General features: G+C 38.6%; 1 protein-coding gene across 1 annotated transcript; it reads right to left on the bottom strand.

Annotated features, from left to right (window-relative positions):
* Nucleotides 1-577: 577 nt before the first annotated feature.
* LOC103177797 (snake venom 5'-nucleotidase) lies at nucleotides 578-22570 on the bottom strand. Its single transcript, XM_042331783.1, has 8 exons — nucleotides 22431-22570; nucleotides 19539-19690; nucleotides 14095-14678; nucleotides 10630-10777; nucleotides 8958-9123; nucleotides 5277-5424; nucleotides 2302-2485; nucleotides 578-904 (listed from the first exon to the last, which is right to left on the bottom strand). The coding sequence occupies exons 1-8, from the start codon at nucleotides 22568-22570 to the stop codon at nucleotides 711-713; spliced, it is 1716 nt and encodes a 571-aa protein (XP_042187717.1). The 3' UTR covers nucleotides 578-710.
* Between the last annotated feature and the right edge of the window lie 1778 nt (nucleotides 22571-24348).

The following is a 24348-nucleotide window of genomic DNA, read 5'->3' as shown; positions in this document are numbered from 1 at the left end:
CAACCAAGACTGCAGAATAAGAGAACTGGTTTGAAAGTGCAAAGGGCAACTTCAAGGCAGGTACCAAAAAGTGTTAATTACCTGGAGGGTAATTAATGACTGCAGCAAATTTACAAGGTAGGGTAGTTAAGGTAAAACAATGGGTTAATTAAAAAAAACAATAATTATTCTGGAAGGATGAGATCAAATAAACTAAAGGGCCTTCTCCATCTAAACCTCTTTTCTGAAAAGTGCACAGATATATCAAAGAAGGTAGACAACAGACAAGTGACACAGGATGTCACTAGATTCAGTAAGAGCCAAGCCCTTCTAAACAGATAATGTTGTGATCAGCCATTATGCTGTTATCAGGCACTTTGCCATTACATACTGCTTCTCCCAGAATCTACAATGGATGAAGAGACAGTAATTTAAACACCTAGAAATGAGGGTGCAATGCTTTCAGATGCACCACACACGAGAGAAATTGTCACAAAGGAAAATGGTAAAGAGTAAAATGTGTTTATTAGACTTTTGCTAAGTCTAAAAGAAGNAAAAACATCCAACTGGCAAACATTTTTTTAACCTTTAGGTTTTTAAAAATGTTTCAGCTAGTTTTATATACAAAAGAACCATTTACGAAGTTTATTAGTTTACAAAATACAAAGGAATATTTTAAATTTTGGTACATAAGTGAACAAATTGAGAATACAGTGCTTTGAGAACTATTCTTATTGCTTGAAATCACAATCAAGGGAGTCGTCGGCATTTGATAAACCCAATGGAAATGTTCTTTGGCCTTGTTCTCGCACAGATCGTAGTTGACTGAGATGTTGTTTCATTTCCTCAGTTACATGATATATTCTTCCTTCCACATCAGGGACAGCAGCAACTGCAAGCGTATCATCTGTTTTCTGTTCAAAATCTAGTGATTAATTATAATTAATTATCATCTTAAGAAAAAAAGCCCTGAAATGTCTCTACTCAATAAGTAGACAGAATATCATTCTACAATAGAGAACTATCCATAGGACCAGCCGTATAGTGGCGCCCGACTCCGCCACTACCTCACCCCTCAGGTCGCTGGGAATACTTAGCAAGTCAGGCAGCATCTATGGAGAAAGGAAAGTAAGTAAACGTTTTGGATCCACGACCCTTCGTCAGAACTCAACAAAATCAACTTCTTCAGTTCTGACGAAGGACCCGAAAGGTTGACTTACTTTCCTTTCTCCATAGATACTCGCTGACCTGCTGAGTGTTCTCAGTGACTTCTTTTTGTTTCAGATTTCCAGCATCTGCAGTATTTTGCGTTTTGTTTATATTAACTAAAACACATTCATTCAAGTTCAAAATCCTCATCCTCACCTTCAAGGCCATCCACGGCCTTACCCCTCTTACGTCTCTGATCTGCTAACCCCTTATCAACCTATCTGCTCCCTCCGCTCAGCTGGCTCCGGCCTGCTCCATGTCCCCCGCCCGGCCTGCCCCACCGTTGGTGGTCGGACCTTCAGCCTCTCTGCCCTACCCTCTGGAACTCCATCCCAGATTCCCTTCGCGTCGCTCCCTCCCTTGCCTCCTTCAAGGCACGCTTCCAGATCCTCTTCTTAGACCGTGTCTTCGGCCACCATCCTATCCTCTCTGACACTATTCGAAATGACAAAGGGGTTTCTCTTGGTGTCCAAGCCAACAATTCCACCAAATAAAATTGGTTACTTGCTTCTTAGGTGTTTGTAGGACATTACTGTGTTCAAACCAGCTGCTGTGTTTGACTGCAAATGCAAAGTCATTATACTTTACAGTAATATCCTGTGAAGTGTTTTGAGGCATTTCGACGACATAAAATATATAGAATTGAAGTATTATTATTAATAATAAATAATTAGTACAAAACTCCTCAACTTAGAAGTTTCATCAAAAAGTGAATTTCTAATCAGGTTAAATCTAGAGTTGGTGAGGATTATTATTATATATTATTATGATAAAAGTAGTGCAGGGAGTTTTGTGTGTTTAATGTCTGCCTGAACAGATAGATCGGTCCTCAGTTTAACATCTCATCGGAAAGACATCACCTCCAATAACGTAGTATTCCCCCGGTACTTTATTAGTTTGTTACTTTAGATTATAAGCTCCCAAATCCTGAACTGAGGCTCAAATTTATGTCTGACCCAAAGTCTATCAACTGTGCCAATATCAAACACTTTTGCACAGGTTATGTGTGTAAATCACAGGTTCATCATTAAATTAATGGCATAATTACATTTAGGCAGAACAACTTTAACTTGACAAAATAAAATTTAACAAAGTTCCATGTGAAATATATACCTGTGACCGATGCAGATTTGGAGATCTTGATTAAACTCATCCGATGTCCTGATTTACATTTCTTCAGCCCCTGAACAATTTTTACTGATTCAAAATGGTTAATGACAACACTGGAGAGACTGGGGGCAGTTTCTGTATCAATCAGCCAATGACAATTCCGGAGCATCACATAACCATCCTTTCCCTGTACAAACAAAACAAAGTTTGTTCATTGTAAATAAGAAAACTGTGGAATATTACGTCACTACAATGTAAAGTATGAACCCCAAAAATGTTTCACTGATTTATATTGTCAAATTGTACTGCATTGTCAGGAGTTTGCTCTCTCCTTTCCCCCGAAAGCTGTTCTCCACTCCCCGCAGTGTGGAAGGAAGATGAATTTTTCTTGTTTGAATCCTCCAGAAACTCTGTAGCTTCTATGCCATTTCAATGCCAAAGTGCTATATTATATTCCAAATATGGTCTGATCAACGATTTTCATAAGGTAGAATGACGAATTTATCAAATGACTTTCAATGAAGGAACAATAATCAATCACATGCACATACGTCTACCTCTGCTAATCAACATCCATTTATTGTTTACGGTTTCTTTTCAATTATACATTATCTCACATTTATCTACATTAAAATCCATGTAATTTGTTCATCCAACTATTAAATTGGATCGTCCAGATCTTCTGAATGTTATTTATATCACTAATATTATTCACCTGTCCATACATCTTGATACCCGCTGAAAAGCTACACCAGGAGATGTAATAATAACCTTTGCATTCAATGTCATGCCTTAATACATCGTTGAGATGTATCAGAGCACTTCTCAGAATATATTGTAACATGGATTGACTCTTCAGCAGCCAATTGTGTGGATGAATGACCCAATTTTTTTTAAGCGATTATTATCCCCGGAAATCGACCTGCTAATCAACTAACAACCGGGTTCCTACTTATTGTGAGGGAAATAGAGGCGGGTGGAGTAAGGTTTCGGCCCCCGGGAATTGAACCCGGGTCCTCTCGCTTGCGAGGTGAGCTCACTAACCAATACGCTACAGGACTCCAATGTTCTCTCCTACATTACTTACAAACAATGAAAAAAACAGGGAACATGCAAATAACCCGCAGAGGGTAATGAGATTGTAGCATTCACATAGTGAAGTGGTGGTTGAATCAGATATTGTAGATGCATTCAATAGAAAGCTAGACCTTCACATGAGGGAGAAAGGAACAGAAGGGTATGAGAGGGAATAAGAAATGGATGAAGATTCATGTGGAGTATAAACACCGGCATGGATTGGTTGGACTACATGGTCTGTTTCTATGCTGTACATACTTTGTCATTTGGAGTCCTGCAGCTCAGCGGTTAGAGCACTCGGTTCGCAAGTGAGAGACCTGGGTTCAATTCCTGGCAGGGTGAAACATTGAGCAAATTTCCTTATTCCACAATCCTCTGTTTACCTAGCAGTAAGAAGGAACCTGGCTATTAGTCGATTGGTGGGTCGCTTTTCCGGGGATAATAATGCCTCAAAAAAAATAGTAATTGTTTGTGGGACACGACTATTTGTGGGACACTGCTGTGCGCAACTGGATGTCGAATTTCGCCCAGATATAGTCAATTCACTTTACAGTATATTCTGAGAAGCACTTTGAGATGTCTAGAAGACGTGATAAGGTACTATATCAAAAATGTAAGGATTGTTATTATTATTAACATTGAAAACTGAAAAATTTTAGAATGCCTGTTGACATCCTGAGTTTAGAAATGCTTCATACAACATCTACATATCTATTACGTCATTATTCCTTAAACAGCAGTTTAGTTACCATCAACATCAGACCCTTTCATATTTAAAAGCTATTATGCAATAATAAATCAGCTCTCCATAGCAACATCATAGCTCAAGTACATGATCTGTTTTTATTTCTAAGTTTATTACTCCCAAATCTTTAGTAATTCAATTAATTCAAATGCATGGGACAGTCAGCATCATTCATGCTGCTATGATTTTTGTTGCGCAATTGCAAATAAGCAGAAATCCAGACACAATAATCGTAATGATGGTCCAGAATCATGCAGAATTACCCATAGCGGAAAGTCAGTGGTTGAATAATCCTATCTTGATTACTGATGTACCCTGATTTAAAGGCATTAGAAACATAACACTATGCTGTTTGAAGCAACTGCTTTTGTGATAAACATTAAAAGACTCAACTGATATATTTAAAAGCTTATTAGATTTGGGAGAAAATCCCAGCAAACTAGAAAGTAGAAAACATAATTTTATCATAAAGAAACCTGAAAGATATCTGGAAACTATACACTAGTCGCCACCCATTTCTAACAAAAATCTTAAATATTAAAGGCTGAGGTAGAGGAATACTAGAAAATACTACTAATAATCACTCTTGCATTTGATAAGCTCTTTATCACATCATCAGAACACCTCGAAGCACTTCACAAAGTAAAATGACTGTATTTTTGTCAGAGAACACTGCAGACAATTTAAGTACAGCAGCAACATCCCACAAGAAAAGTGAATAAATTGTTTCCAGAGAATTGTTGACAGGAACATGGTGAGAAACTGCATTGTCATTTTGTCGAATAGTGTCATTGGATATTTAACAACCACATAAAATCACATAAATGACAGACAGTCTACTGTCTCAACTGAAGGACTACATCTCCAACTGCACTAGAGGGTCAATCTAGACTCTGCACTCAACTCCTGACATGGGGCTTCAGCTCACAACTTTCTGACTGAAAGGCAAGATCTGCAAGATTAATAAACGACCAATTCAGGAATGGTTAGTTGTGTTTCGTTTTACTTTTTTTTAGATTTATTAGCTTTATAACCCAAATAAAGATCTAAGCATGAAGTATACATTAATACTTAAAGTTCAAATCGTATAATTTTCTCACAAATCAACATTTAGACTTTTCTCTAGAACAATAAATGGTATATGATTGCAGCTTACTTTTGCTAGATATTCTTTAATTGCAAGTAAGTAGATTCTATTCGAGTCTGGGTACTGTCCCTGTATCTTCACCGAGTCTACAACAATCCTGTGGCCTGGTTGTGCGCTTGGGTCAAATCCAAACTCTAATCCTGCCACCTGAGGAAACCTTTAAAAGTTGCAAACAGAATTCGCTTTTAAACATCTAAGTGGATATTGTAATAAATTATGAAAAACTTCTTATATTTGAATACAAAATGTTTTATTTTGATTAGCTGAGTTTCTGACACACATGTAATCCATCACCACGCTTAAAAGTATCCAAACCAAACAGCATTCCTTGCATACATGGAAATTCCCTTGTGCTGGAATGGAGTGTGCACTCTCTCCCTGTAGGTACGCATCCTGTTTGCCGAATTCCTTAGAGTATTAAGCATAGCCTGGCAAGAGCCAAGATTTGGGGACCATAGAGTATGTATTTAGTTTTGCTGGAATCTAGCCAGCTAAAACCACATAGTTTGCTATTGAAAGCACTGTCTGCAAGCTTTTCCACTGCTTCTCCAGCTAGGACCACCCTATCAGTTAGGGCTTTAACTTGAAGGGTTAACAGAAGCTGAGTGGGAAGAATCCCTGCCCCCAGTGACTGGTCTGCCCCTGCAAGTCTGCCCGATGAGCTAGTCTGGCTGGGCTGTCATCAGCAATGCCTTGGTGTAAGAAACCGCCAGGCTCAGGAACCAGACTACTGAGATCGCCTCAGAAGGTTCAATTCCGACATTCCATTGCCAAGAATGTCACGTTGGAGTCAATTCAGTTTGAAGAAGACCCCACTTACCCCACTTATGAAAGACATATAATCACAGCTATAACATGGGATTGTTCCAGTCAAATCTATCTGAATATAAACAAACTATTTTTAATAGACTAGAACAATGGTGTGTACATACTAAATTGACATCACTAATATCAGATTAGATATTTAAAGAAAATAAAACAAGTTTGACATGATATCAAGATAAAGCATGTTATAAATTTAATTTATTCAATCTGTATGGTTGCGTATGTGCAAAAGAGACACGGCACACAAGGAGGCGAGGGGAATGTGGGATGGTGTTCCAAAGGGTGGGGCAGAAATGCCATTGAAGGCTGTTATAATGGGGTTTCCCGTGTATTAAATAAAGTAGTTTATTGCCTCAATATTTCAGCTTGCTGATTTGCCCATATAATACTTAAATTCTAATCAATAAAATGGTTTGTTAGAATCCACAAAATGCAAACAAATTTGCAAGGAGAAATACTATTAGATGGCCAAAGCAGCTATTTGATTCTCCAATTAATGTATTATTATGCATGCAAACATTGCTAACCAGAATGACTTTGAGGATGTAAAAATGATGGTAAGCAAAATTACATCAACTTTGAAGAAATATTTTCTACTTAAATCTACAAAGTTTCCAGAATGGACAGAGGGAATGAAATGCAGCAATTCAGCATTACCACTCAGCACATTACGGACATTTTCATTCTGAAACCGCACATCGACCCATCCAGAAATGAATGGAAATCAGCCAACACATAATTGACTAGTACTGATATATACTTAAGTGATGTCAGTAAGTACGTACATATTCATAATTCCTAATTAGCTGGCAACAAGTTGATGGACTGAGTAACAGCTTTGTAACACTTAAGAATGCTTACTGTGTGACAAATTAAGAAAACACTTAGCAGTGCAGATTCCAGTCTGCTTTTGGAACAGCAATGACCCCGCCCCCCCCCATTTGTTTTCTCAGATTAAGAGATTTTGAGATTAAATTAATATGGGTCTTCATTTCATATTCTCATTAAATACTGAATGGCACATACAAAAATTGGTGGTAAACAGTTATATAAATTGCAAAGGGATTTGTGGCCAATGTGCACTGGGCAATTCTGCCTCACTTGCCATGTTTAGCATATTTGTCTGTGTTTGTAAATACCTAATTAAAATTAAACATATAAAATTCTATCAGTGATTTATAAACGCGGAAACAAAACAAATGTAAAACAAACATTGATAAATTTGTTATATTTAGCAAACTAAAATGAACAGTATAACCTCCCCCAATACTGACATCAGAAACTATTCACGATTTTTTTTCATACCTTGCCAAAAAAAGTTTCAATTAACAGAAATATCTCATAAAATATAATTTCCTGAGTTATAATTAGAGGCTAGAGGCTAGGAACAGATAAAGAAACATCTCAGGGGAAATATTATTCAAGTACTCAAGATCCTAAAAGTTAGATAAACTAAACTCCAATAGCATATTGGTCAAATAAATTAGCACAAGGGTTCAAAAGAGGGAAAGTGAACATATAGTTCAGTTTTATTGATTTAAATACACAGAGAGAAGCTGAATATGTGGAATAACTACTCAGGAGGCAAATAAGGTGGATTTGTCAGCAAATTCAAGAGGGAATGACATGTAGCCAGAGGAACCAAGAAATTAAAAAGAAAAGGGAGCAGTGATAGTTACAAGGAAGAAGATGAAGGAATTCAATTCTCCCAGCCATCAATGTGCCTCAAACAAGGAATGAGACAGAGGCAGGCATGCAAAGGATATTGTTGATGTACACTTATTTATCTTCTTTATTATTGATAATGTTTACACACACAATAACAAAACTACATCTGTATAGCGCCCTTCACGTTGGGAGGATGCCCAAGGAGCTGGACAATCAGTGTTTTGGACTGTGTACGCAGCACAGGAAATGCTAAATACACAAATTTAACACAACCAGAATTTCCCCCCCTTAAAGATTTAGTCAAGGTTAGAATAATTTCTTTCAATTTACAAACAAATGACAATTAGGGTTAGGTTATACAACCTAATATTTGATAAGCTTTCACAGCAGCTTAACATTTGTGGAGCCCTGTAGCTCAGTGGTTAGAGCACTCGCTTTGCAAGCAAGAGACCTGAGTTCAATTCCAGGCAGGTCAGGGCCAAACCTTGGGCAAGTTTCCTTACTCCACACAAAGCGCCTAATAATAACCCTCCAAAACCCAAAACAATAATAAATTGGTCATTTTCAATCCACGACTGTTTGTGGGACATTGCTGTGCGCAATTGGCTGCCGCGTTCGCCCACAAATATACAGTCAATTCACTTTACAGTGTGTTCTGTGAAGCGCTTTGGGACGTCCTCCTGATGTGAAAAGCGCTATATCAAATGCAAGGATTATTTTTATTTTTATTGACCAGAAACTTTCAATGAGCAATCACAGTAGACAGGGGCTGCTGGATAAGAATCATGAGTAGGAACCATGGCTGATTTCTCTCTCACAAACCTGGGGCACTTATCCACATGACCACAATTTATGTGTTCACCTGGACAAGTAAGGGTCAGCAGGCTATTTAACTATGGGACCACTTCACCTGGGCCCAGTACCGTCCTTATCTGTGACCACACTTGTAAGTGTCTGACAGGTGGTCTTAGGTAATACTCATAAACCTTGGCTGATTTCCTCCTCACTAACTTGGGCACTGAGTTAGGTTGTAGTGTCCCTGGAGTGCAGGCTTAGCACAGTTAATTCAATGCAGACTGTGGATCAAATTTGGGATTATTCTAATGTGGGATTTTCAGATAAGCTACTTGATGGACCATTTTTTAAAATTACTTTTTCCACTGGCTAAATCTAGAACAAAGACTCAATAAGTGTTACCTTCCATCAGGTTCTGGATACATGCTGACTCCATTTTCTAAAGCTTCTAATAACTGTTGAGTTGTCACCTGGACCACGAGAAGTGGATCGACAATAGGTAGAACTAACAAAAGATCGTGCATGGTAAAATCACCTGGTGGGTGTAACCGATCTGAGCGTAGTGTACCTAAGAATTTAAAAATGTTTAGATTCATTTCCAAATCATTTTCTTCTTACAGTTGCATAAATTCCTCCCTCAAGCTAATCTGATTTACTTTGAATCCACTCATAATATTTACCAAAAAAAAATGTGTTATTACCTAGAGAAACAACTGCAGGGAGAGGTGGGTAGAGATATGGTCCACTGAGGAATTTCAGTCTAAGTGTAATTACAATGTCGGTACCGTGAATCCCATGAGCAGAAGGTAGCGGATAACTGTCTAAGTGAGTCATTTTTGTTTGAGAAGTGTAAGTCGATATCCCTGGCCACTGAATGCCAGCAAGATGATGATGCAGGGATGCAGACTAGGAAAGTTGGACCAGTGGGAGTCTACACACGTGGGCCCAAGAAACTATTTTTTAATTTCCATTTCGGGCTCAATTGGCAAGGTACAAATTTTGGGTAACCAGAATCCAATAACACTTAGTATAGTGAAAATGAATCAAAAGAGCATTACTTCTGCAAAGCCTCATTCAACTGCAGCCGGAATATTGCCAATGGGTGAGTATTCACTTAAGACTCTGAATTTAGATTTAGTTTAATACAGAAATTAAGTCCAACAATAAAGTACAAATCAGATGGCTACAGGACACAAATCAGCATGGTGTACTTAATGATAGTGAGGAGGGTCATTAATTTGTCTAATTCCTGATAGACAGTGTGTGATGAACAGGGATTTAAAATTTAAAATGATTGCAGTTCTTACCCACGCTCCTTAGACAGATGAAACAGCTCCATAACCTTACACAGTGGCCTTTCATATACAAACAACAACAAAATTACATTTGTAAAGCGCCTTCGTATAGGGAGGATGTCTCAAGGCGCTGGACAGTTCAAGCTGGGGGTCGGGTTTGGGGAAGGTGGAGGGTAGGGAGGGTAGCTCAAGCTGTGATCGAAGAGGAGAGTTTTGAGATGCGCCTTGAAGGAGGTAAGGGAGGGAGCGAGGCGAGGGGAACGTGGGATGGTGTTCCAAAGGGTGGGGCAGAAATGCTGAAGGCCCAACCAGCGATGGTGGAGCAGGACACAGCCTGCTGAGCAAGAGGGTCTGGACAGGTTGAAATGGAGTCAGCAGGTCGCAGAGGTAAGAAGGAGCTAGGCTGTGGAGGGCCTTGAAGGTGAAGGCGAGGATTTTGAACTCCAACTTCTGGGGGATGGGGAACCAGTGGTGAGGGTGGGGGAGATGGGGTCATGGAACCTGGTGCGGGAGAGGATACGAGCTGCAGAGTTCTGGATGATCTGCAACTTGTGGAGCGAAGAGTTGGGAAGGCAGACAAGCAGGGAGTTGGTGTCGTCAAGCTTAGATGTGATTAATGCGTGGATGAAGGTTTTGGCGACCTGAGGAGTGAAGCAGTGCCAGAATAATAATGGGGAAGAGTGGAAAAGAAACGCCACTCTAACAACCCTGTAAATCTTACCTTGAGTGACTTATTTTTAGAATTGAGCGTGTTGCAAACAAGATGAATTAGAACATACCTGAATTAAGCAATGCCACATCAGCATGAGTAGCTTCCAACATGGCATTTGTAACGAGATTTCCTAAACTGCTCTCTGATTTTCGCACGGTGGTAAAGCGTCCATCCAATTCTACATCTATTTGACAGAGCACTTCTGCGAATTGGTGCTGGACAAATAAAACAAAAGTCTATTTGTAGCAAGTTTAGACAATTGTTCCTTATGTTATTTATTGTCAAGGACTATTCAAGAAAACAAGTTTACTTCAATGTTTATTATTGACAGAAAGTATGAAATAAACAAATAATAGGAAAAAACATTTATGTTGGTGTTTGAGACAACCCAATGGAAATGGCTCTAAGTTAATTTACTTAATATATGTTCCACTTGCAGCAACTCTTCAGTTGTATACTCAATAGTCTCTTTAGTGAAATTTTACTTAAGATTTTTTCCAAGAATATTTTACATCAGTAGCAGATAGTATTCAAGGATCTTCCGACCACTTTATCAACAACTTCAATTATGGATTACTTACATCTCTTTTTATTCAAAACCAAAATAAAAATAACCAGCATGAACAACATGATCCTATATACCCAAAGTAGATAAGAAAACATAAAAATGCCATAAAAACACCAGATAAATGGGTTCCACTTGCATCTTTTTGGATAACAGTAATTGCAGTTTTCCTGCATGACCTGTTTGTAGGAAAAAGGGTCATCTACCCATTTGATCCAATGCACTTCACTATGAACCATAGACAGAATCAGATAATCAATTAAGATGTTTAAATTGTTTTGATCAGCTCGTTGTGCGACATGTAAAACCCCATCACAGTACGTAAAAGCATCCAAACTGGATAGAATTTCATAGAATTCCACATATGTATACGATCCTCACATAGAAATTTCTGTGTGCCTTGCAAGGAGTTTCACTTTCTCCTTGAAGGGACACACCCTGCTTACCTAATTACAGTGAATATTAGGTGCACAATGGCTAGAGCCAAGGCTTGCGAGCCCCAGAGTGTGGGTTGGGGTATTGGTGGAATTGAAGCAATTAAAACTGCATTGCTTGTCATTGAGAACACTCAGGTAAGTTATTCTCTGCTTGACCACTTGACTCACTAGGACTTTGGCTTGCAGGGCTATCAAGAGCCAAGTTGGAAGAATCCCCATTCCCATTGATTGTCTGGAATTCTGTCCCTCTAAACCTTGAATGATGAGCCGAGTTGGCTGCTCTGCCAACAGCAATGCCTTGGAGTTCTGTTAACCCACCTGGCTCAGGAACTAGACTTGCGAGCACCAAGAAGGTTGACTCAATTCCAACATTCTGTTCCAAGTATATCATATTACAGCTGTCTCAACACCAAGGATATTGCCACCATTCGGCTCAGACACTCATCCGTACCCATTGAAAGAACAGGTTAGAATTGCAGAATTTGTGCAACGGCTACTTGCCTCTCTGCATACCAATCAAGATGGATGCCAAGCCCAAGAGTGTATGTCACAAATCCAGATTTATAACATGAGTCACACCCTAAATATGTTCTTCCATAACACAAATGGATAATATGCACAAAATGTAACAAAATACTTGGATCTTTCGGAATTCTCAAATTGGATACAAAATTTGTCAAATATAATTAAAAAAATACATTCCTATCTTTCTCTTTCATTATATCATGGTATTAACACATTGAAGTTAGTGATCATTCCCATTAGTTCATTAAATCCTTTGTGGTTTCAAGAACCATTCAATTAATTGACAATCATTTGTTAATAAATAATCTTAATTACAAGATAATAATACTATTTGACAGTTAATCCTTCTTTGTATTACTGTATATTTAAAGATAAAAAACAAGCTTAATTTCTCATTCCAGTTCCAAATGGTCTTAATTTTAACTGACAAGTTGGGCTATACATCGATTATGATGTAAGAGTCAACTGAGCTCACAATTAAATGCTCAAGTGAAATTTTCAAAGCAATAATCAAACCAAATGAAAGATAATCACTGCAATGCTACAATTATATGGGTGCTGGAGAGTGGTGCTATGTTGTCGACTGTGTCTATGGTTATCTCCCTCTTCCCCATTGCTCAGTATCCAATCCAGCTACTTTCCAGTACTCCAAGACTCTTATCTGAGTGAGTGAAACTGAGGTACTGAATAGTACTGAGTGATACTATTCAAAAAGTGAAGGGAGTTTGTCCTGTTGTTGTGGACAATAATCCCCCAAATATTAGAATTGGTCATTCACCTCATGGCTGTATGTGAGAAATTGTTGTGGGCAAATTGTAGGTATTAGCCTATAAATTATGCAGTTGTTACACTTTATTCTAATCCTTATAGAATATGAACCCTAAATTGCCTTTCCATTACAGCAAGAATACTCAAAAGATTTTATTTTAGTGAACTATTTACTTGGTTACTATGGATTCTGTGCGGCACAATTAATTACAACAAAATACAGTGCCTATTGATAATGACCTGCTTCATGATCTGCCTCCATTACCCTCAAGGAGAAGGAGCTGAGGAGATAGGGAGAAAGGTGGCTAAAAGCACAGTCGAAAAGGATGTGTCTTTAGGCGAGTTTTTGAAGGTGGTGAGGCAGTAAAGTGCGCTTTATCCTAAACTATGATGCACCTCTTAGGAATGAGCTTGAACTTAAACGAAGCAAGGCAAGGTTGAACCTTCAATTTTATTCAAATTCCTTTTTGAAGGAAAATAGACATCTTCTGATATCCTGGCCATCCTCCAAGTAAAATTGTCATTCACTTCATGGCTGTTTCTGGAAACAGTGCCTGGCACATTTGCCTACAAATACAGTCACTGAACTTTATAGTAAAATCCTTAAAGCATATTGGGATATTGAGATCTGGTAAGCTTAATATCAAATATAAAGGTTCTTATCTGGTTAATATGACTTCCCATTATATAAGCGCACTATAGAAGTACTCATTGTCAAACTGTGTCCAGGTTTCTAACGTTGTTAAAAAGGTATCAAATCATATTTTATTTAAAACATTTTTAAAAACAGTAATGTTTTCATTTTGTGGCATAAATTGCTGATGGTTTGAGCTACTGTGCCATGACAGATTTATTTACCTATAATGTTTTTAATTAATCCAAAAAAGCAAGAAGTGTCATTATAACACTAAATCATAACTTGATGTTACATTTCTAATGTGAGTTTTTACTACTACTAATAATAATATATTATTAATAATATAATCGCTCAAGAAAAAAAAATTGGTCACTTCAATCCATGACTGTTTGTGGGACACTGCTGTGTGTAATTGGCTGCCTTGTTTTGCCCACAAATATACAGTCAATTAACTTTATTGTATATTCTGTGAAGCGCTTTGAGACGTCTAGAAGACATGAAAAGCGCTATATCAAATGCAAGGATAATAAACTAAAAAAATTAGGATAAGATAGTGTGAAGAAAGGATACAACTGATACTTAAAATTGTTACTAACGTACCTCAAGATTGAAGGTAAACTCTTCGACAATGCTTTTCACAAAATCATCTTCTTCCAAATCTTTTGTAATAACTATCTTCTGTGTTGTGTATTTGAAACTGTTTACGGGAGTTCTTGCAATGTCAATTTTAGTTAGAGTTCTAAAATCTGATCCACTTTTCACAATAAGAATTCCATTAACCTCTTTGATGCCATAGTCATGATCGTGACCTCCAAGCACCAAATCCAAACCCTGGGAATGCTTTGCAAGTCTTATATCATTACTCCATTTCATGTGCGTCAAAGCAATCACAAGTTCTGCTCCTTTGACTCGAAGTTCTTTGGAAAGTTGGTCAGCAACACGAACATAATCAATGTAATTCACATTTGACTTATCAACAGTTGGTAGGGTATCAAGCCATTCTTCTTCCACTAAGCCTATTAGGCCTACTTTTACACCATTCCATTCAATTATCCTGTTCTCCAAACCATGTCCTAATGGCCGCAAAGTAAATAAGTCAAATACATTGCTGAGCAACCAGGGGAAATTCATCTGCGATGCAGATTCTTCCAGCAGATCGACTCCAAAGTCAAATTCATGATTTCCTGTAATTGAAAAAATTGTCTCTGAAATTTTCGAAAGTATATCAACACAGTATTTCTATCAATAACACCGAAATAAATACCGTAATCTTTACATTAATATCAAAGTTTGCAAGCAATGGGAAATCAAGACACATGCAAAGTGAATAGGGAATACTGCTGGATATTCAATAGACCATCCACATAATTCAGTTGAAAATGTACTTTTAAATATTTACAGAAGAAAATAAGCTCTACAGGAGAGATTACTTACCTTTATACGGTATTTTTAAAAAACAATTTGTTGGGTTAAGGTCCTGCTAAGAATCAAAACGTCAGAAATAAAAATCATGTGAATGATCCCTTGAGTATCTCCACATAATAGGGACTGTCAAAAGATTACATCTAAAAAGTTAGTTCACTTTATCCTTAAACAATAAAGATGTATTCTCACAATTCCAAAAACCTGGGTAAATGATAGGATGACGAGGGGTGTTTCAAAGATATCCTCTAAAGTGGTGACATTTAATATGAGAACTTTGCTTCTTGTGGGTCTATAAGACCTCAGCTGTCAAAACTGACATAACAAAGGCAACATCATCCATGCTGTCAAGTCCGAGCAATACTGTTTGATGAAGGTATGAGAACTGCATAATAATCCCTCCAAAAAAAAAACAATAATAAATTGGTCATTTTCAATCCACGACTGTTTGTGGGACAGTGCTGTGCGCAATTGGCTGCCGCGTTCGCCCACAAATATGCAGTCAATTCACTTTACAGTATATTCTGTGAAGCGCTTTGGGACGTCTAGAAGACGTGAAAAGCGCTATATCAAATGCAAGAATTATTATTATTAAGGTATAAGAACTGCAGCCGATCAACAGAAACATACAATTAAAAGGTGCTCAAGAGGCAGCAGTAAACCTTGTACAAGGGTCCATCACTGAGCCAAAAGGCTTCCTCACTGCAAGACGGTAGCAGTGATGAATGAAATTAATTATTCAGACATTGTTTGTTAATGGCTTTGCTAAGAGCAAAAATTAGGTTGTTCAGCTCATTAACTACATTTCACAGTAAAACCCTATGAAGTGCTTTGGGACATCTTAATGTCATAATAAAATGATATCAAAACCAAGGATTATTATAAAAGCAGAATCCACGAATGACTAGCTAAAAATTGGCTCTTCTTTCCTCTCTCCCATTCAACTCCTCTCACCCCTCCCATAACTGAGTTGATATCTTGTGTTTTGATTTTAAAAAATAAAAATTAACTTCATGCATATATTGTTTCGGTTTAAGATTATCATTATTTTGTTAATTTTTATGGATATTAAATTATGTGCATTTTAATTCACTTAATTCTTTCACTCTCATTGTTTTCTCACTATGTGCAACATTGCTTTAAAATTTGTATGAATTTTTACATTGCTTAAAGTTTGCATTGCAACTAAAATATAGTGAAATTAAGTATACCATTACACAATTTAAACCAAAGGATTTCTATGTGATTCTTACAGGTTACATTCAGGAAGGGAAACACAAAATTATTGCTTATGTGTCCAGCAGACGTTTCTCAAATCTAATATCTGGCCTTCAGCAATCAACAGATTGGATCACCCTGACATATACCGATTAACATTCACATTCTGATTTATAGTACAAATCATCACACTAATTGATCCATTTGCCTGTTGACAACCATTTCACATTTATTATATGCCATCAAGGTTTCAATAATAACATCCTGGTAGATATCCTTGTTTTTTTTACCATTTCCTCTTTCTATGTGCATTAGTTTTCATTTATCCACATTAGAAACTATCTACCATATCTCAGCTCATCCACTTATGAATCTTAACCTCTCTTTTACTTGCCATTTTGCCAAAAAAACTCTTTACCATCAGCAAATGCTAGAATACTTTCCATAGGCATCCTCTGCCAAACAACTGACAATTAAAGAGTAAAAATAAAGGCCACCCAGAACATAACCTTACAGAAGTCCATCCTTGTCTCCCATTGCTGCACTACTTTTCAATCAATCTGAATAATCTGATATATATTCTGTGAATCTTAACCCTTCCTTACTTGAAGACATTTGTCAAATTGCTTCTGAGAATCCAATTAAACCATCAGTTGAATAGCCTTCATCCATTATCTTAAATTACTGCCTCGTAAAATTCCAGTAAGTCTGTCAGACATCAACAATTGCTTCAAAACCATGCCAACTGTTCCTTACATCAATTGTCTTCAGATGATCTCTGATTACATCCCATTTATGATCTCAAATTATTCCATTTATTCCTTCAGCATTGTTAATGTTCTAATTAATGCAATTTCCAAATCTGTACTTTACTCCATCTTTAAAATTGGAATAATATTTTCTGCTCTCCCATTACTAATCTAATGTACTGCAAATTGATCTCCTAAAGTAATATCCAGTGAAGCACTAATCTCCTTGTTGTTATTGTTTGAACATCAGGCCTAGGTGTCTTGTAATCATTTAAACCTTTAGAATTTTGCACAACATATGTAGAACTAACTTTCATATACACTAGTTTCCTTATTCACACTTTCTGTATTAGGATACGAAAATCAAAAATCAAATCCATTGCATTTGATATAGCACCTTATCACGTTTTTGAGATGTCTCAAAGTGCTTCACAGGTTATAACAACAACAAGATTACATTTGTATAGTGCCTTTCACGTCGGAAGGACGTCCCAACTATATTTATATTGGAAAGTGTAATGACTGTATATTTTGTGGGTGAAACATGGCAGCCAACTGCACATTCATGGATTGAGTGACCAAATTATTGTTATTGTTTTTAATTATTTATTTTTTTGAAGGGATTATCACCCCTGGAAAAGTGATATGACAATTAACTAACAACCGGGTTCCTACTTACTGCTAGGTAAACAGAGGCTAAATCCAATCACTAAATCGGCATAAGTCATATACAAATTTTACTTAATTGATTCCTCATAGATCTGTGTGCTTTAACACTCACATTCTACTACAGTATTTATATAACCTGAAAACTCTTTAGGGTCTTTCTTGCCATCACATGCAATTTATCTTTCATTTGCATTCATACCTTTGCCATTTTTATTAACTAATCTCAACTGTTTTTGTATCAATCCAATATGTAAGATTATTCCAGCAGTAAGTAGGCACCAATTGTTAGTTAATTGGCGGATTGCTTTCCAGGGATAATAATCCCTCCCCCAAAACAATTTGGTCACTCAATCCACGATTGTTCATGGGAAATTGCTGTGTGTAATTGGCTGCTGCGTTTCACCCACAAAATACAGTCAATCCAATTTACAATATATTCTGTAAAGCACTTTGAGACATCTTAATGACATGATAAGGCACGATATCAAATGCAGATATTATTATTATTCTCATAGCTCCAAATTTTCTCTATTAAAATCCATGCACCGTAATATTGTTGTTGATTTACCTAATCTATAATGATACAACAACCACTAGATCCCAGGTGCTTCTGAACTTCCAGGTCATTAATCAACCCTGTGCATTACTAAATGCTAAATCTAGTACAGCTGCTGCTCCAGTTGCCTGCTTCACACATTGTGTCAAGTAGCAATCAATGATTGCCTCAGTGAAAATGTATTTTCAAACCTCCTCCCAGTTGTCACTAATCTATCCACTTAACCTTTAGGGTGTTGAAATTCCTCATGATGAGCTTATTATGACTCCAATACTTTATAAAGCATTGGCACAACCATAAGTGAGGCAGTAACGGAATGCTAATGGCTTCCACACATCTACATATTTAAATAATGACATTTCATGGAGGTGGATAAATGATAGAATAACCAACTTTTGGTAAAAGTGTTGTGTACAAACAGGGATTTTGATGAACTACCATCCAATCAAGCTGATTGAAGGCAAGTAGCTACATTTCATGAAGACTCCTTGCTGAATGCAAAGCTATAATAGGAAGTATTTCCATGAGAGAAGCTTTAAGATCACACAAAGCAAGAGGTTTGAAGAGCAACTGTATCAATTTGTGCACAATTAAATATAAGATTCCATCCATGGAATTAAGGAAAAAGAAAAATTTTTGAACAGAAACAGTTTCCAAGAAAAGTCATTTCCACACTCCTTAAGAAAAAATATGAATTTTGTCAGTTTCTCAGCAATTGTGACATGATTGACTTGCAGATAACCCAAGTTTGTAAGACATCTTGGCCAAACTTCAACAACCACAACAACTTGCACTTAAATAGCGCCCTCCGTGCAGGGTGGCGTCTCAAGAGCAGTTAACAGTGGCGGAGCCTGACTCCGAGGCGGGGGGGAAAGGTGGCCGTAAGCATGGTTAAAGAGGAAGGTTTTCAGGTTGGACTTGAGAAAGAGGAGACAGTGGCCAAGGATTGAGGAAGAGTGTTCCAGCAGGATCTTCCAATTATGAAGTCAAACCATCTGGTGGCTCACGTGGCTGAGTTGTTTAGGATAAGTGAGCTTGTGCTAAGAGCCAACTCATGGATTCATGCAACAATCCATGACATCCAAACAAAATGACATCTAGGCAGAGGGAAGATGTACCAATTGATGTGCCATGCTGATTCTGTCATCCACTACTTGGACCCAATTTTTCTGATGCTGACCTCTTTAATCACAAAGTATTGAATCCATGACCAAAGTCAGGTAAGAAGGCAGCGGTACTCACTCAAATTCATTATTTTCCTGTGCCCACTGAACTAAATCTACAGCCAAGGCCTGATCTATTTCTATCAGGTGCTTTTGGTATCATACAGTAAGAAAATAGACCATTGGTGGATCTTGTGGGATTCATAAATAGCTTCTAGTTTTCTACTAGAGTCATAAAGTTAAATAAGTTGTTCAATATTTACTCACCAAATACTGCACACTGTACTCCAAAAGCATTAAGAATTGGTATCATGTGTTGTCCTTTTGTTGTTGTGCTTAACAGTGAGGGGTTTAAACAGTCACCACTAAAAAGAATCAGGGGATCCTGTTGATTAAATTGTCGTAAAGCTGTAGCAAATCTGTTTTTTAAAAAAAAGTTTGCTCAGTTTATGAAAGTAACACAATGCACACCATCAATACATTATTTTACTACATTTAAAACATATTCTCAAAATTAAACAGCAATAATAAACTTAAGAATTTTCCTTTATTACCTATAAAAGAGGACAGTACCGTGTCCATTTCCTATTCCTATTCAAAGTTTAGAAGAGTAAAACAAACTACACAAAAATCAAAGCTTGCAAGCAAGAACCATAAAACTAAAAAAAATACAATTCCAAAAAAGTAAAAGTTAATAAAAGTTCAAATAATTATTCTGCATGTTGAATTTCAGTAATAATAGAAACTTCTCCCATCTGTTTTCAATGGTTTGCATGTTTTGGGTCTGTTCATATTTAGGCTACATTCATCATCAAGATCATATATCTCATACTGTTAATTTAATTATGACCTTAATTAATTTTATTCCAAATCGACATCCACCATAACATAATGAATAGTAATTATTACATGTTATTTAGTACCTTATTACATAATTGAAATGTTTCAAAGCATTTCACAGAACATTTTACAGTAAAGTGTATTTTGTAAGCTCATGCGCCAGCCAATTTGCAAACAATGTCAGATAGCCAATTAAGTGAATGACCGAAACTAAAATAATACTAATTCTTGCATTTGATATAGCACCTTATCACATTGGTGAGATATCTCAAAGCGTTTTACAGGATATACTGTAATATAAATTGACTGTACATTTTGCAGGTGAAATGTGGCAACCAATTGCGCGCAGCAGTGCCCCACAAATGGCCGTAGATTGAGTGACCAAATTATTTGAAGGATTATTACCCCAGGAAACTGATCCGCCAATCGACTAACAACCAGGTTTCTACTTATTGCTTAAAGACTTCCCCCCCACCTCATCATAAGACTTTACCCTGATATTCCCTAGAATCAACAAGTGATTCTATTTTTCTAAGTCCTGCCCTTCACTAAGAATGCCACACACAATAACAAGTTTTGAAGACATTGGCTGTGGCCAGCGTTCATATAAAGAGCTCTCACGCATTTAACATAATAGCTTTAATCCAAGGTAACTTTAAACATCTATTTTTGATTTTAAGGGTAATGAACACAACAAAGTTGCAAGAAAAGGGAAGCAGTGAATAAATCATTCACACAGATAAAATAGGGAGTGCTCAGGGCCACAGATTGGGAAAGAAAAATTAAAGCATCAGCCAGAGGAGTGCTGAAGCAAGAAGGGAAGATTGAACGGGAGATGTTGAGACATTAAATAGTCTTATGCCACTTTTTTCTCATTTTGTTGATAGTAAATTGTAATGAAAAAAAATAGAATTTTCCCAGCGGTTAACTTACTTGTTACCTTTTTTGCAGTTGGATCTTCCAATTACTTCAGAAGTAAGTTGTCATCAGCAAACAAGGAGCTATTGGCCTATATATATGTGGTGTGCTGCAGGTACCAAAAGTAGTAGGTAGCAAACATACGCTTGTATTGGTATTGCTGCATGTTGTTGTTGACAATTTTGTAAATATGATTTTGGTTCCAACCATATCTGGTTTCAACTGTTGTTTCCCAACAACTCCTCTACAAATTGTTCTTCACGTGCATGGGGAAAAAATTCCAAATGTAAAGCGACAGCTCCCTTACAGGGCATCGCTTCCTCTTAAGTGTCACTTCGGCACACTAACAGTGTGATTTAAGGAAATGCTTCCTCTATGATATCCTTTGTTGTCACAAGAGATGAAGATCCTTCAACCAATTTGATCTCATCCTTCCAGAATACCCATCCAACCATCAAACTGTGTCTAAAATGAGTCTAATCTTCTCTCTCCTTCCCTGTGACCTGATTCAGTCATTAATTACCTACTAGGTAAATAAAATACTTCCTGAAGTCTGACCTGAAATTGCCTTTTGCGAACCTGAAGCCTGTGCTATGTTTTCTCAGTGCATCTGCAAGTATCGGTTTCGGTTTACTTTCTCAATCTCATCAAAATTCTTATGTTCCTCCATAAGGTCCCCTTGAGGCTGCATTAATGTAACTTGCGGTCATTAATGTGACACCAGCAAGTAAGTAAGTGCATCTACGGGAGGTGGTATCCTTACGATAGTTATATCGTGTCCTAAATTGTGTTTGTGAGACACCGATGTGCGTAGTGAGCTGCCGCTTTTCGCCAACAAAACACAGTCAATTCACTTTACAGTATCATTTCCGTGAGGCGCGTCAAGACATTCTCAACGATGTGATAAGGTGCTATATTAACTGCGTGGATTATTATTATTATTATTATTATTTGTTATTTATGGGCCTGCAGTTAAGTACCGATGGCCCGGATGGGTTTTCTTCTCGACGACTCCAGGTGCAGGAGGGCAAGTTATTAAACTCGGGAGTGAAATCCGCGCGGCCTGTCAGACCCTGGGAGAGAAGGTGGCGCCTTCCCTCCTCTCCTCTCTCCCTCCATCCCTCCCACTCCCCCCTCCCTCTCTCTCTCTCCCTCCCTCCTCCCCTCCCTCTCTCCCTCCCCTCCTTCCCTCCCTCTCACTCCTCCCCTCCCTCCCCTCCTTCCCGCCCTCTCACTCCCCCCCTCCCTCCCCTCCTTCCCGCCCTCTCACTCTCCCCTCCCTCCCTCCCCTCCTTCCCTCCCTCTCACTCCCCATTTGGGGTCCTTTTATTTCCAGGGAAAAAAAATGGCTCCCTTTCGAAACCTGTACGCGGCAATTCGCGCAAGAAGTGGGATCGTCACCTCGCCGCGCCTCCCACGGGTTCCTCCGAACGCGACTGGACCTCGTAGACATCGTTGAAGTGGAGGATGGTCAGCAGCGGCGGCGGCGGCGGGGGCGCCTCGCACGACGCCGGAGGCAGGTCGGCTCCCCTGGTCGCCATCTTGGATCGCTGCCCTTCGGCGCCTCGCGCGACGGCCAACCGTCCCTCCGGCCGTCGCGAGGGCAACGCGCCTGCGCTCGAGGCGCCCCGCCCGGCATCAAAATGTAGCCCGAAGCCCGCCCAAACGCTAGCCCAAAATAGCCCGATGTGAGGTGTGGCAGGAGGGGATGTCCCCCATGGCGCTCCACAGTCAGGGGGTCCACATCCGAGCTGGTGGCCGGGATCAGGAGGGTGAAGGGAGGGCAGAGGGGGGGGGGGGGGGAAGGAGGTTGACCAAAGGCGCGGTGGAAGAGGAGGGTCGTCAGACGGGTCTTGAAGGAGCCGAGGAAGGGGGGCGAGTTGGAGGGACTGCGGGAAGGAGTGCCGGTGGGCGCGGGGTGGTGGTGGTGGGTGGGGGGGTGCAGAGAGGCTTACGAATTAGGCAACCTGCACCCTCCCCCACGCGGTGCAACAATAAAACACCCAACTGGATCTGAATCCGCCCCTAAACGTTGACCAGGAGCCCAGGGCCAGCCAAGCAGGAACGTTTATTCTTCTATTAATGTTCTTTTTTAACCTGTAGTTATTTTGACGGTTTCATATTAAACGCAAAATACGCGTGACGGTCGTGTCGATGTCAACCCCCACCTTTTCACCAACCGCACCGGCATTGCACGTTTAATAACGATCCTTACTTTTTGTTTTTACATTTATTCCAGAAGGGAGTTTTTCTCCTGGTGTCCCCGGTGGACGGGAATCCTCCAAATAAAATTGGCCGTTCAATTCCTGGCTGTTTGTGGGGCAAATTGGCTGCCATGTTCGAAAACATACAGAGTCACTACGCTTCATAGTATTTCCAATGAAGCACTTTGAGGCAGAAGGTGCTATATCAAATGCAAGGATTATTATTGTTGTCTACTAGTTTTTATAGGTTTTGCAGAATGACAGTCAAGCCCAGGAGATTGTCAATCATGCAACCATTTGTAGTGGTGTAATGAGCAGCCTAAGCATTTTGAAGAATGGTCCAAAGGGACCTATTCATCTGAACCTATAGTAATCTTACATTTTATTCCAACACCAATTGACACCAATCGATTTGTATACTCCTATCACAATGGAATTGAATTCCAAAAGTCATCAATACATAAAAGACCTTATCAGTACCTGCGGCCCTGCAACATTTATATCATGACGTATGCACAACTTAACAGTTACTTTAGACAGAGAGAGGCAAGGTTCACAACGGTGATTGCTTTTAGACCAAAGATATAGGACGAGAGTGAAAATAACAGCAATCTGAAGAAAGTTGCAACAGGAACATGGATGCGAGATAATTGTTTTTGTGGTGGTGTGCTTAATGGGTGAGCATGGTGTTATAATCATAATAAGTGGGGGGGAGAAGCTTTCTGTCAAGAGATGCATTGCTCAGCTTGAGTCAAACAACGCATGCAAAGTACTATTTCCAGGGAGATTTTTTTGTTTCAAGTATGACCAAAAGGAGTTTGTTTTCTTTGTAAATTTGTCTGCACTTCACCAGGCACCTTAATCAACAAGCATTTCCCTGGGCCCAACAAACATCACACAGCCCATAATGAACAAGAATCCTGAGGCAATCAATTAAGATGTTCTCTACAGCGTTTTAAGACATCTTGTCCTGATAAGGTGCTGCAAAAGTGCAACTTTTGATAACCATTATGATTGAAGGATAAGGGAATGGGAGACCAAAACCAGAGGCCATCAATATGAAATAGTCATAAATTGATCAAATAGGGAAGTTAGAAGAAATTTCTTCACGCAGA

The sequence above is a fragment of the Callorhinchus milii genome, unplaced genomic scaffold (genome assembly GCF_018977255.1).
Source record: "Callorhinchus milii isolate IMCB2004 unplaced genomic scaffold, IMCB_Cmil_1.0 Scaffold1, whole genome shotgun sequence".
Classification (NCBI taxonomy): Eukaryota; Metazoa; Chordata; class Chondrichthyes; order Chimaeriformes; family Callorhinchidae; genus Callorhinchus; species Callorhinchus milii.
Note: the sequence above shows the minus strand (reverse complement) of the source record. Positions and strands in the feature narration are given on the sequence as shown.

What these genes read in the sequence shown, in the direction of transcription:
- LOC103177797 (XM_042331783.1), bottom strand. Translation starts at nt 22,570, where the DNA reads ATGGCGACCAGGGGAGCCGACCTGCCTCCGGCGTCGTGCGAGGCGCCC. An exon ending in AGTTTACCTTCAATCTTGAG is followed by an intron (nt 10,778 to 14,094) that starts GTACGTTAGTAA and finishes TTATTTGTCCAG; the next exon opens with CACCAATTCGCAGAAGTGCT. An exon ending in TTAAAGAATATCTAGCAAAA is followed by an intron (nt 2,486 to 5,276) that starts GTAAGCTGCAAT and finishes TTGTTTGTACAG; the next exon opens with GGAAAGGATGGTTATGTGAT.